Source organism: Sebastes fasciatus, chromosome 17, assembly GCF_043250625.1.
Source record: "Sebastes fasciatus isolate fSebFas1 chromosome 17, fSebFas1.pri, whole genome shotgun sequence".
NCBI classification, from domain to species: Eukaryota; Metazoa; Chordata; class Actinopteri; order Perciformes; family Sebastidae; genus Sebastes; species Sebastes fasciatus.
Genome location: NC_133811.1, coordinates 14,535,795 through 14,550,375, shown reverse-complemented (window position 1 = coordinate 14,550,375; position 14,581 = coordinate 14,535,795). Strand labels below are relative to the sequence as shown.

The 14,581-nt window shown below is 40.5% G+C and overlaps 1 protein-coding gene across 2 annotated transcripts; it reads left to right on the top strand.

The window, feature by feature from the left end:
- The first annotated feature begins 278 nt into the window (after positions 1-278).
- On the top strand, positions 279-14,221 carry ago2 (argonaute RISC catalytic component 2). Of its 2 annotated transcripts, none has more exons than XM_074614069.1 (20): positions 279-581; positions 2,855-2,902; positions 4,745-4,925; positions 5,023-5,143; positions 5,248-5,429; positions 5,619-5,755; positions 5,838-5,972; positions 6,340-6,427; positions 6,695-6,842; positions 6,993-7,112; positions 8,180-8,302; positions 8,435-8,568; positions 9,184-9,368; positions 10,148-10,307; positions 10,455-10,545; positions 10,752-10,946; positions 11,140-11,274; positions 11,669-11,770; positions 11,983-12,182; positions 13,041-14,221. In XM_074614069.1, the coding sequence occupies exons 1-20, from the start codon at positions 563-565 to the stop codon at positions 13,147-13,149; spliced, it is 2,613 nt and encodes an 870-aa protein (XP_074470170.1). In that variant the 5' UTR covers positions 279-562; the 3' UTR covers positions 13,150-14,221. The 2 variants fall into 2 exon arrangements, with proteins under 2 accessions (XP_074470170.1, XP_074470169.1); XM_074614068.1 differs by having other exon boundaries at positions 11,134-11,274; positions 13,041-13,296.
- Positions 14,222-14,581: the final 360 nt, after the last annotated feature.

Below are 14,581 nucleotides of genomic sequence, written 5' to 3'. Positions count from 1 at the left end.
AAAGAATATAGTTAAAAAAACAAAAAACAGACATAGTAATAATAATACAAAAATACGAGAGAAATAATAAATTAAATCAACAAATAAGTTAACAGAAAATAAAAAAAAGTGGGGGATTGGGGGCGCAAATATATAGTAATATCAAATATAAAGATTTAATTTTTGCCTAACAGCCTGGAAGTGACCAAAGCCGGAAATAGAAGGGAGTGAACCATCTCGCCCTGCATGGTTTCTTTTCTCTCGCTCGGCTCCCGTCGTGTGTGTGTGTGTGTGTGTGTGTGTGAGTGTGAGTGTGAGTGTGAGAGTGAGTGAGTGTGAGTGAGTGTGAGTGTGTGTTGGGGGGATGGGGCCGTGCCGAGGATGAGAGACTCCAAATATTTACCACTTGGCTAAACTAAAACATCTTTATATATTCCTTACTGAGCTTCATCCTCTCTCTCTTTGTACATGTAGATACTTCATCGATCAACGCATGAGTTTAGGTGGGATTTGGCCATAATTAAAGTGGAGTATCATCTGAACGTCCACGAACCAACAACACGCTATAAAGAAAGTCCACAAAATGTATTCCTCTACTGGAGGTAAGTGCTGCAGCTAACGGCTAACACTAGCAACGGCTAACTGATGACATTAACACACTAGTTGACTACATTTACATTTTGCTTTAACACAGATTAGACTCCTGTTTCATTTAGCTATTTAGTTCTGAAGCAACTCAGATGTTTTTGATGAAGAAACATGTCGTCTAAGTGGAGGCTTTAGTAGCTTAGCTTAGCTTAGCAACAAGAAGCTGCTGTTAGCCAAGTTAGCTTCCATGGTTACCTCGTTTTCCATGAACTTGTTGTTAGTTAGTTAGCCTCCAGAGGTAATTTACACCAAGTGGGATCCGATATATATATGTTTTCCTTAATGTAGCAGACAAATATGAACATTATGTGTTATGTGTGCTGTTTAAACAGAAAGTGTACAGAGATAAAGCAACGTTTTAGAGGCCGACCATGCTATCTAATCTCATCTCCAATCTGAGCTATGCCTGGCTAACAGGACCACACTTTGTCATTTTTAGTGTAGTGTTGGATCGTTTTTATACATCTCCGTCGATGGATTTTATGATAGTAAACATATAAAAGGTACAGGAGAATATGAAAGTTTGATTGAAGCTAGGTACAGTTACAGTAGCTTATAATAGTTTACTCTCATTTGACAATTAAGACTAATTATGTTAGAGTACTATAGCATCTATATAAGGTTTCATTGGCTTTTCATCCTGAGGATCAGACATCTCAAACAATAGCAACACTTTATTATATTTCTGACAATTAGATTAATTATGTTAGATTACTATAGCATCTATATAAGGTTTCATCTCTGTAATATTGTCTTGTCATCCTGAGGATCAGACATCTCAAATAACACTATATTATATTTCTCTTAAATTTAGTAATAGTTTTAGTTTTTTTTTCCTATGCTGCTGGAGGGATCTGTGTACTAAAATATCAATAATTAATAGCATCTATGTAAGGTTTCCTCTCTGTCATTGGCTTTTCATTCTGAAGATCAGACATCTCAAACAATATCAACACTATGTGATATTTCTCTTAAATGTAATAATAGTTTTAGGAATAGAGAATATGAAGTTTGATTGCAGTTACAGTAGCTTACAACACTTTACTCTAATTAGACTAATTATGGTATAATACTATAGCATCTATACAAGGTTTCCTCTCTGTAATATTGTCTTGTCATCCTGAGGGATCAGACATCTCAAACAATAGCAACACTATATTATATTTCTGTTAAATTTAGTAATAGTTTTAGGAATAGAGAATATGAAGTTTGATTGAGGCTAAGTACAGTTACAGTAGCTTATAACAGTTTACTCTCATTAGACTAATTATGGTATAATACTATAGCATCTATATAAGGTTTCCTCTCTGTAATATTGTCTTGTCATCCTGAGGGATCAGACATCTCAAACAATATCAACACTATATGATATTTCTCTTAAATTTAGTAATAGTTTTAGTTGTTTTTTCCTATGCTGCTGGAGGGATCTGTGTACTAAAATATCAATAATTAATAGCATCTATGTAAGGTTTCCTCTCTGTCATTGGCTTTTCATCCTGAGGATCAGACATCTCAAACAATATCAACACTGTGATATTTCTCTTAAATGTAATAATAGTTTTAGGAATAGAGAATATGAAGTTTGATTGAGGCTAAGTACAGTTACAGTAGCTTAGAACAGTTTACTCTCAATTGACTAATTATGGTATAATACTATAGCATCTATATAAGGTTTCCTCTCATGTCATTGGCTTTCATCCTGAGGATCAGACATCTCAAACAATAGCAACACTATATTATATTTCTCTTAAATGTAGTAATAGTTTTAGAGGGTTTGTTTTCTATGCTGCCGGAGGGATCTGTGTACTAAAATATTAATTGGTGTGTAGGATCAGGCTATGTCCTGGAAAAAAAGGGTGGGCTTCAGCAGTTAGATTGCCAGCTTGCTTGATCTCTTCTGTGTGCACATTGATAAGAGTTTTGAAAAAGTCGCCCTTGATTGTGGACGATGGCGTTGCAGAAAACGATAAGAGAGCGAGACATACCGACATTAAGCAATGGAAATGTGCAAGTAAAGATGAGTAGCACTCTGTACTTTGCCTCTTCTTGCCACTTGCTATGCAAAGAAATTGTTCATATTAGCTTGTTAAGCACTAAACCTATATTTCTATCACGTGTTAGGTGACTCAAATGTATGTTTTCACCTCTCCTACGTATTTAAGCGCAGTGTTTATCACATCAAGTGGATTTTTGAGCATTCATAACATGTTATTTTTGTCTTCTGTAGCCACCGAGATGCAAGAGGGACCCCGTTCCACTGGGTCAGCAAGTTCTGGTAAGCTTTTCCTACATTTGGGCTTTCAAGCCTTAAGCTGGGGACACACCAACCTGACATCAAAAACTAGCGGCGACGAAGGCCGCCTGTTGCGTCGCCTCACGTCGCCTTTGTTTTGGCCGTTAAGTTGCACCCGAACACACCGCCACGACTACAACCGATGGCCAGTTAGCACGGACGTTCTGCGCCTGTGTGAGAGGAAATAACTCTCCACACCGGAAGACCGAGGACGGCGGATATACAAGCTGTTGTTATGACACATACATGAAACAAAGCAGCCTTTGCCGACCATTTTCACACCACTCTCATTCACCGCTTAGCTTCATTCCAGATGTCGTTGTGAAAATATCCGTGTATTGGAATGATCAGATGAGATGAAGATGAAAAATTAGAAGCGCCCTTTGTGTTTTTCTGCTTGACTTTACTCGTTTGCTTGCTTTTCTCACGTCCGTTTCTCTTCTCGTGCACTGATTAGTTTAAGCTGAACCGCCAATCAGAATTATTTCTCTCACCGACGGGCACTGCCGCCAATTCAACATGCTGAATCGACCGAAAAAACTGGGCCGTCGGACGCTCCCCGACGGCCCCAAACTGTCCGACGTCCGACTGTCAGCTTGGTGTGTCAGGGCCTTTAAATTGGTCCCAGCATTGGTCCACTATAAGTGGAAACATCATGCTTTTTTACATCCTTCAAGCATCACAGTATGTACTCATCTGAAGTGTGATTTAACCTTCTGACTGAATAAAGAAACTGTTCAGGAAATGGGACACATGATTTGGTGCTGTAGGTGAGACTCTAAAGAAAACTATGTCATTCCAGATAGTCAATTTCCTCTAAATGCACCTCATCTTGTGCTCTGAATGGCAATGCACTTTTACACACTGAAGGTTATTCAATAATAGCCACCATACAGTATGTTACTACGTTTTACGGTTGTTTGAACGAACAGAGCTGGAGCACAAAGATAAGGCACGGAGGGGGATGAGACTCGTGGGCCCTGACAGTCTCACTGTAATACCTGAAGTTGCAGATATGGAACTTCTTGGTTCAGCCTGTCTCTACCATGGATAAAAGCTTAGTGAATCTTCTCCATGATAATACAAAGAATGGACAACACCTAAAAAAACATCTGAACAGACTGGTTCTGATTTGGAGCTGGGAAGGTCCAAATAGCTCATTGAAGCCTCACAAGCTCAATGGTCACTAGAAGATATTAATCTGGAATATATACTAAAAGAATCATCTGCAAGCCAGAACAGTCAGTGAACTAAGCGGTGGTGTGATATGAGGACGCGACTCTTAATATTTCTGAATCTTTAGAACAGCTAATAAAGCTATGTATGTGTTGCAGATGTAAAAGGAGACTTGATTCTGTAACTGCGTGCTCATGTGTCACATCAGAGATATTCATAAAACTAATTTCCACCGATAAATTACAACTTTGACAGCTGCCATATTTCTTTTATTAAATGGGAAACAAAGACCAAGACTGCCCAGCAAGTGCTGTGTTTGTCCAACAGGATGTAGGAACGTTTCATGATAAGGTCTCACTAGAAAAGAGCACTTATGCAGCTGAAATGAAAATTCATAAGTCGTGTATGGTTTTGACCCAATTGCTTGCTGAGTCATTTGGTCTATCGATGATGCCCTTCACCTAAATAAATGCCCTTTGAGCCTCACAATTACAAATTTGCTTTAGAAGACTAAACACTTACACCTCCAATATAATAACTTCTGCCAATTAAATCTGGGATGACAATTGCCTCTCTCTCTGATGTCTATATAACGTGATCCTAACTATGCAATCTGCCACTTTCCTCCATTTGACCCCCCTGTTTCAGACCCGCCATCCTCCCCAGTGCCAGAATATGTGTTCAAGCCACCATCGCGGCCGGACTTTGGCACCATGGGCAGGACGATCAAGCTCCAGGCCAACTTCTTTGAGATGGAAATCCCCAAACTGGAGGTCTACCATTACGACATCGACATCAAGCCTGAGAAATGTCCCAGGAGGGTCAACCGGTATGTATATATGTGTTGTGTGTACTTAATCCGCATCCCTTGGCACGTGGTAGATCACATGTTGGAATGTAATTTATTTGTTTCATTTTGTTCTCAGTGAAATAGTGGAGCACATGGTCCAGCACTTTAAAACACAAATCTTTGGTGATCGTAAGCCGGTGTACGACGGGAGGAAGAATCTCTACACTGCCATGCCCTTGCCCATAGGCAGAGACAAAGTACGTATTTCTCAGGACAACCTGCGATGATAAAATCAAATGTCAGTCTTAAAAATGTCACAGCAGTGCCTCTATCTTTCTTATTTCTCTTATCTACCACACAGGTGGAGCTTGAGGTAACCATTCCCGGTGAAGGCAAAGACCGCAGCTTCAAAGTTTCCATCAAGTGGGTGTCCTGCGTTAGCCTGCAAGCGCTGCACGAGGCACTAGCAGGGCGGCTACCCAGCGTCCCCTTTGAGACCGTCCAAGCCTTGGATGTGGTCATGAGACATTTGCCCTCTATGAGGTGGGTTTTTATTATTATTGAGCATTGATTTATGTATGCAGGGTTTATTGTCCTTATACGATTATGGTTTCTGGCATATTTGTCATAAACATTTTATAAAAGCTTATGTCTGTTGTTGTCAAATGACCACGGCGGAAGTTTTAGAACTAAATACAAATTGGTTTTATGACTGACTGTTCTTTGTTCCAGGTATACGCCGGTGGGCCGCTCTTTCTTCACTCCCTCAGAGGGATGTTCGAACCCCCTCGGTGGCGGCAGAGAGGTGTGGTTCGGCTTCCACCAGTCTGTCAGGCCCTCCCTTTGGAAAATGATGCTCAACATCGACGGTAACCTTTCACGCCGATTGTACACAAGTTGTATGAAGTAAAAAGTTGTCTCTGTGAATCTCACAATGTGTTTTGTTTACAGTCTCTGCCACTGCATTCTACAAAGCCCAGCCTGTAATCGAGTTCATGTGTGAGGTCCTGGATTTCAAAAGCATTGAAGAACAACAGAAGCCCTTAACAGACTCGCAACGAGTGAAATTTACAAAGGAAATCAAAGGTTAGTAGAGCTCCCGAACTCACTTAGTAGTGGCTATTGAAGTCTTTTTTTTTAGACATTAATGCTAAAGGTTTTATTTTGGGTTATTTCTTGGTGAAATGTATTTATAATAAGGGTGGGAATGTTAAGATTTGTTTCCATTTCTATTATCTATTTATAATTCAAATGTTATACCTGATTCGGTGTTCATTGATTGATTGTTTATTCTAAAGTCTCTTGAGTTTTAATACTTGGACAATTTCAATATTTGTCACTTGTCCTGTAAGTTATGTCTTTTGTCACAGGCCATTCAAAATTGGCTTTTTTTTTCTTTGGGTATGTTTTTAAATTCTCTTATCCTTCATTCCAACATGATTCCATCTTCCAGGCCTGAAGGTGGAGATCACTCACTGTGGGCAGATGAAGAGGAAGTACAGAGTGTGCAACGTGACCAGAAGACCAGCCAGCCACCAAACGTAAGAAAGCTCCTCTATCTCATCTTTGTTCACATTATATTACTGTTAATTGTTCTGTTGTTGAAGTAATCTGCAGTCCATAGGATGTTATAATACTATAATGTACTACAAATGTGGACAGACTGGTGTAAAGTTCCACTACTCTATATTTTCCCCCACGTACTGAGTGTTTAATTTGCTATTCATCTGGTTCTTTGTTTGCTCATCTCCATAAATGTGATCCATTGATCAGCAAAACTTAATTTTCTGGTGTGTGCTTCCCCTCAGGTTCCCCCTGCAGCAGGAGAACGGCCAAACTATTGAATGCACAGTAGCACAGTACTTCAAAGACAAGTACAAGCTCATCCTGAGATACCCCCACCTCCCGTGTCTCCAGGTGGGACAGGAGCAGAAGCACACCTACCTACCTCTAGAGGTAAGCACCACTAACCTCCTGCAATAATTTGCCTATTTTAAAGGTTTCCCGATTCGCTATTGATGTTCCCTCTAAACCTGTTTTGTTTCGTGTGTGCGTGTGTGCGTGTGCGTGTGTGCGTGTGTGCGTGTGTGTGTGTGTCCTCTCCAGGTGTGTAACATAGTGGCAGGACAGCGCTGCATCAAAAAGCTGACAGACAATCAGACCTCCACTATGATCCGTGCCACAGCCCGATCGGCACCAGACCGTCAGGACGAGATTAGTAAACTGGTAAGTCCTAGGGAGATAAATGTTTACTGAATGCAGTCGTGTCACTGTCACGTACGCAGTGGTCCAATATTCAGTCAGGACTCGGGAGTCAAGAAAATTCAGCAGCAAAAGAAAAGACCACAAATGGTTGTGGGTTTAAAAATGTATCAAGATTCAGTGGCTGCGTTGCCCGTTTCTTGACTTGTCTTCAAAAATAGGCTATGGTTGACTGTTTAGGTGAGATAAGAAGACGTTTCTGCCCCTGTTGCCAAGTTTGTCAGTTTGGTGCCAAGCACAGGCTCAGTGGTGTTTGCCGATTGGTTCCTGGAGTAGACGGTTCATGACGTTGGTCAGAATTGGCTGGTACCACAGCAACCTACCATATTTTTTAGTCATAATCATAGAGCTGCAAGAAAAAATTGTTTAGTGGTCAACTACTAAATAATTGCCAACTATTTCGATAATTGATTAATCGGTTTGAGTAATTTTTTAAGAAGAAAAAAAAGGCCAAATCCTCTGATACCAGCTTCTTAAATATGAATATTTTCTGGTTTCTCTACTCCTCTATGACTGTAAACTGAATATCTTTGAGTTGTGGACAAAACAAGACATTTGAGGATTTAATCTTGGGCTTTGGGAAACACTGATCAACATTTTTTCACCATTTTCTGACATTTTATAGCCCAAACAACTAATCCATTAATCGAGAAAATAATCAACAAATTAATTGACAATAAAAATAATCTTAAATTGCAGCCCCAAATAATAGTGTTGTAAACACGGTGTACTGTATACTGCATGTAGATTCACACCGACACTGCCACAGAAACATATTGAGAATTCTGCTTAAAAAGTTATACGGCTAATTTGAAATAAGTATTAGTGATATTTATTCATGCTTTTTAAATTAATGATTTTTGTGAGAAACTATCAACATGCAATTATTGCATTTGCCTTTTATATATCATGACTACATTTAAAGAAAAATCTTTACCGGAATCTTAACTCGGTTAAGTTTGCAGGAATTTAGATGACATTCATATTTAATTCAACTGCTGTGCGTTTTTTTTTTTGTTGTTTTTTTTAAGATGAGAAGTGCCAACTTCAACACTGACCCTTACGTTCGCGAATTTGGAGTGATGGTGAGGGACGAGATGACAGAAGTGAATGGCCGCGTCCTCCAAGCACCTTCCATTCTGTATGGAGGCAGGGTAGGTTTGGTGTGTTTGTAGTGGCCTATAGCTGCAAGTCAATTAATTAATTGGCATTAAGTTTTATTGTAATAACATCATCTTGTGTACAGTGACGATTACTAATAAGGCTGCTATCTCTACATTTTGCAGAACAAAGCAATAGCCACACCAATCCAGGGAGTATGGGACATGAGGAACAAGCAGTTCCACACCGGCATTGAGATCAAAGTGTGGGCCATCGCCTGCTTTGCACCGCAGAGGCAGTGCACTGAACTCCTGCTCAAGTGAGTGACATGCATAGAGTGCATGTCTTTCATGTCATCATTGTGTACATATGCCTTTTGTTGGGGTTGATGGCAGGCAGCTCATGATTAACGGGCTGGTGGTAAAAAGTTGCAAGCGTAATGTAAAGGCCTGAAATGCACCTTTTATAAAAGTGCACAAACACAAGGATGCATTGAGCCATGAGCTGGAGTTTCAAATGTCGCAGTCAGAAACGGCACAAATCTGTCACACTTGATTTGTGCCTCTGTTGGGTCTGTATTGCCCCCCTGTGGACCGAAGTATTTTAGCTTTACGGGGGCGGAAGAGTGCATGTTGATTATGTACAGCTGTGCCATTCATTTGCAATGCCTTTTCTAGATTTCGTCATTTGTATACTTATATAGGGTATGTCTCAAGCTTCATGTCGGTGTTTTATCTTGTAGGTCCCATTGTATCTGGGTTTCATGATTTTCTTTTCAGATATATTGGGGTTCCTAATTTCAAGAATTTCATGACTGGACTTGGTCTTGTTCTTGCTTTGATATTTGCCTGTCACTTGCCATTACTTTTTTTTGTCCACCTAATCCCCTAAACGTCACTGAACTGTAAATAAACTAGTTCCTCATCTGTTTCAGAGCATTCACAGATCAGCTTAGGAAGATCTCTCGGGATGCAGGGATGCCCATCCAGGGTCAGCCCTGCTTCTGTAAATACGCCCAGGGAGCGGACAGCGTGGAGCCCATGTTCAGGCACCTTAAATACACCTACCAGGGCCTCCAGCTGGTGGTCGTCATCCTGCCAGGGAAGACGCCCGTCTACGGTGAGGGATCCAGTCACGCAGTCTGTGTTATTGTTGTTGTTGTTGTTGTCATTTGGTGCTGCATGATTTATATTCCTGCAGCAGAGATAAGAGACATCCAAGGATGTTGATATTTTAAGTGAAATCCTGACTTACAACAATACTCATATTCAACTTGATGCGAACTGCAAACTGAACATCTTGCTGATTCCACATATTCAAGTTTTCCATCACTTATGGCTACTGACGATGATTATTTTGCTAGAGTTTAGGATCACAAGTATTTATCAATTTTTGGAGATAAGAACAACTTTCGTCGCAGGAAATCAGTCTTCTTAAAGCCAACTATTAATGCTATTTGACTTAATAATAATGGCATGACAGCATGCAATTAAGGTTGGACAGTTTTAGTTGTTAAAACAGAAGTGTCCTGCTAACTGACGTCACAGACTCCAGTGGCAATCTGAATTATCTAAACATGCCTGCTGAGCATGTTTTGCTGCTTCTATTTCTGCTTTAGGGAATAACCACAAGGAAATACAGACCAAATAAAGCTTTGCTTCCCAACTCACTCACTGTCATTTAAACATCGGTAATCCCATCCTAAAGGATTTCCCCTTAAATAGAAAACACACCTAAGGTTGCCAGTGTGGTGGACCAAACCATCCAGCCCCAAATGGCTGTGATTGGTCTTAATGTGATGCACCGGAGCAGGAACCCAAAATATCAGTATTATAAGATCATGTTTAATTAACTGATACTGAACCCCCTTATCCTCCTTGTCCTGATGTGCGTTGCAGCTGAGGTGAAGCGTGTTGGGGACACGGTACTCGGCATGGCCACGCAGTGTGTGCAGGTGAAGAATGTTCAAAAGACGACACCTCAGACCCTCTCCAACCTCTGTCTGAAGATCAACGTCAAGCTGGGCGGCGTCAATAACATCCTCCTCCCGCAGGGCCGGTTAGTGAAGATACCAATGATGAAATCCTGAAACGAATCAACGTGTATATCTTTGAAATGTGACACCTTATCAACTCTTATCCAAATTGTGTAAAATATCTTTTGTGTGTGTGTGCTGTTTTTCACCTGTCTGCATTGTTGTTCCAGGCCGTTGGTCTTCCAGCAGCCTGTGATCTTCCTTGGTGCAGATGTGACTCATCCGCCTGCAGGAGATGGAAAAAAGCCTTCTATCGCTGCTGTAAGTAACACCACATCACACATCACAGAGATAAATGGGATGTAATGCAAGTGCCAAACTCTCTGCAGCTCTTAATCTTCTTTCAACTCCTTTTTTTTTTTTGGTTTTATGGCGGGGACATTTATTGTACAGCGGAGCCTCAGCTGCTCCCAGCCATCCCATAAGTCAATCCTTTCATTTGACACTAAATGATGTTTCCTTTTCAGGTCGTTGGTAGCATGGATGCCCATCCCAGCAGATACTGTGCCACAGTACGGGTGCAGCAGCACCGTCAGGACATCATCCAGGACCTGGCCACCATGGTGAGGGAGCTGCTCATCCAGTTCTACAAGTCCACCCGATTCAAGCCCACCAGAATCATCTACTACCGCGACGGTATCTCTGAGGGCCAGTTCAACCAGGTGATACACATATCAGGGATGATGCAGTATCAGAACATATAGACAAGTCTGTTTAGGCACTAGTGTTTAACAGAGCTTAGTTCATTCTCGTGTTTGTGTCAGTGTAAAATTTTGCACATTTTTCATTTGGCAGATTTTCTCATCATTTGTGCGACTTGTCATCTGTTAATCTTTAATACCTTTTGAGATGCAGGTCCTTCAACACGAGCTGCTGGCGATCCGGGAAGCCTGCATCAAACTAGAGAAGGACTACCAGCCTGGCATCACCTTCGTGGTCGTGCAGAAGAGACACCACACGAGACTGTTCTGTATGGACAGAAACGAGAGGGTCAGTATTGTGTTGTTGGTAGGGGTGGGGATTTTGTAATCAACTTAACTAAAACGAAAGAGAGCACAGAAGTTTGACACCAAAATGATGTTACTTCTTTTGTTACTTGCTTCTAAAAGTGACTCAGCAGTAGAAAAAAGATGTTTGGCCTGCTCAGATGGCACCAAGCCAGCTGCCACAGGTGTTGGTGTACTCTGTCACGCTATGTTTCTATATTAGGAACATTAGGTAATCCTCAGTGATTTGGTGACACTAGCATGACACTGGCATTTAAACCCCTACTTGGAAATGGCATTCCCATATCTGGAAATTGACTGTTGTGCATAGATCAACATTCTTATGTGCAAGGGAACCATCTGAACTCACTGTTGCATTTGTGTGTGTGTTTGTACAGGTCGGGAAGAGTGGCAACATTCCTGCAGGCACCACAGTGGACACCAAAATTACTCACCCATCAGAATTTGACTTCTACCTTTGCAGTCACGCTGGCATTCAGGTAAGAACTGAAGATCAACTGTTATTAAACTTAAAAGTTAAACTGAGCCTGTGAAGTATTTTAGAAAAAGGAATTAAACTTTAGGGATGAAAAACAAATGGATCATCAGCCATAATTAGCCAATAACACAATAAGACTGTTGATGGTGTAGACCGTGTTTCCCCTCGTGGACACAAAAGCTCACCTGTCTTCCATGGTCATGCTCCTTGCAGGGTACCAGCAGGCCGTCTCATTACCACGTGCTCTGGGACGACAACCACTTCTCTTCAGACGAACTGCAGGTCCTCACCTATCAGCTTTGCCACACCTACGTGCGCTGCACCCGGTCAGTTTCCATCCCAGCACCAGCTTACTACGCCCATTTGGTGGCTTTCCGGGCTCGATATCACTTGGTGGACAAAGAGCATGACAGGTAAGGACTGGAAAAGGAAAAGAATGGCGCTAAAGGCTGGCCGATAATTCAAAATGATAATTTATCATCCTTCGATGGAATTGTATCGTGATTAAATCATATATCGACATATTGTGATACACCATTATGTTGTCTAAATTGATATCATATATATCGCATACTAACTCAAATTTCTTTCTGCTTATGGGAATACCCTAGTTTAGTTAAATCAAACTATTGGGTCAATCTGATTTCTCTGTATTTGTGTGCATGCGTGTAAACTGTGGAGGATGGAACCTGGCAAAATCAAAAATAAATGAAAAAAATACTCTAAATAAATAAATGGCATTAAATGTAGCAAAAATAATATTAAAAATAAATGTAGCCATTAATTAATTGATAAAATGTGCCATAAATTTATATGTCTGTTTTAATTTGCTTCTTTATATATGTATCTTTGTATTAATTCCCTTATTTACTTACTGTTGTGTTTAATTTTCGCTTTTTATTTATTTAGGTATTCATTTTTTAATTAATTAATTTTTTATTTATTCATTGATTTAAATACATACTTTTTATTTGTCAAGTATTTAATTCGTGCAGGAGTTTACAAAATAGGCTTTACCATGTGGTTATTTCATATAGACTGTTAATTTATTGAATAATCAGAAAACATGCAATATATCGTGCCATATATCGTTATGGAGATATTAAATGACCTATATCAAGATAGAAGATTTTGGCCATATTGCCCAGCCCCTGCATTTGCCACACATTTTGAACAGCTTTGAGTATTCTGCTAAATCAAACCTACTGAAATGTTCATGAGAAACCTAAACTGTTTTTAAACCTCTGTATTTTTTATTTTTGCTGTTTCAGTGCTGAGGGCAGTCACACATCAGGCCAGAGCAACGGGCGCGACCAACAGGCCTTGGCCAAGGCCGTGCAGATCCACCAGGACACCCTGCGCACCATGTACTTTGCCTGAGAGCAACACAACCCCAGGTTGGGGTGGGTGAGACCCCACTGATGGAACACACTACGGTCAGCTGTAGATAGCGTCACAGTGGTTTCACATAGTGATCTCCCTACCTAACAGACCTGTCAGTTACCTACACGTCTACAATTGTACTTCAGCCCCCTGACCCACCCAAATCAAGCCAGCTATTAGACTGTAAGATGCGAAAGAATCCCTCTTTCTTGGGGTTTGCGCTGGAAGAGGATTTACTTACATGTTGTACATTAGTGTGTGTTTGTATTTGTTGTAGGGGAACATGTTGCAAAAGTATGAAAGGAAAAAGTTTGTACACTGATAGAAGACATTTCTAAACTAGTGGGCAGTATCATTACACATCGGGATGATTTCTAATTTAGAAGAAGCCGTTTACCCTCCTTCTCCTGTCTCTATTGGTCGTTAGGGTATTGGTGCTTGAAGGGAGAAGGATCAAATTCACCTAAAGATAAGATAAAGAGGGGCTGTTCACTGTTTATGATATGCCTAAAGATTTGCTCCTCTGACAAACGTTATTTATCAGCCAATCAAAGCAAAGTGCACTGACCAGAATGGGTACTTCAATCAGGACAAAAGTACTTAATATATTGAGGGTTGTGTGTGATTATTCACATAGGGGGCACTATGTGATGAAAAGTGCCATTCGAGACCACCTTTCTGTTGTCATTTCTGTGTAAAGCTATGAACTATTAGGCCCACACCTGCTGGGTTCTTCAGTATTTGTCCTCGATTGACACTGATGACCATTTTATGCCAAATCTGGTGACAATTTACTAAAAGGTTTCTTTGCATCGGATTTGTTATCAACCCTTGAACCAACACTTAGATTATTCTAGATGAGGGCTTTTAGTGTTCACATAGAGATTGAAAGAACAGCAATTGTACCCTTCTCTTGTTAAGTCTGAACTGATTCTCCAGTAATCCCCCGTTCCCATGCCCGAGACATAGCGGATTGGGACCGGTTCCCAACAAGGACACCTTTTTAATGTAGTCTGAGCCGTGTTGATACGAGACACATGATTTAGGAATCGACATAGAGGGGAACTCCATGAAACCCTTTTTTTTTTTTTTTCCCCTTCTGTTTTTATAGTCTAATTTAATTTCAATCAGTTTTGTAATGAATATGCATGTAGCTGACTCATGTTTTAGGCATTTGTGATAATGTTTATTTCTTCCTTTTTTACACATTAACCCCTATGTTTTAATGTATATAGCGGCAGGATAGTGTTTTCTGCAGAGTCTTTTTGTCAGAGCGGGATATTTGTGTGGCGTCTCGATATCCAGGCATTCGGTACAGTAGAGTGAAAGCTGCAACATTTTAGATTTGAAATTCCCTTAAAAAAAACAACTAGTGTTTGCTCCGTGAATTGGGAGCAGTCGTCGCACAAAAGCTTGGGTTTTATGCAAA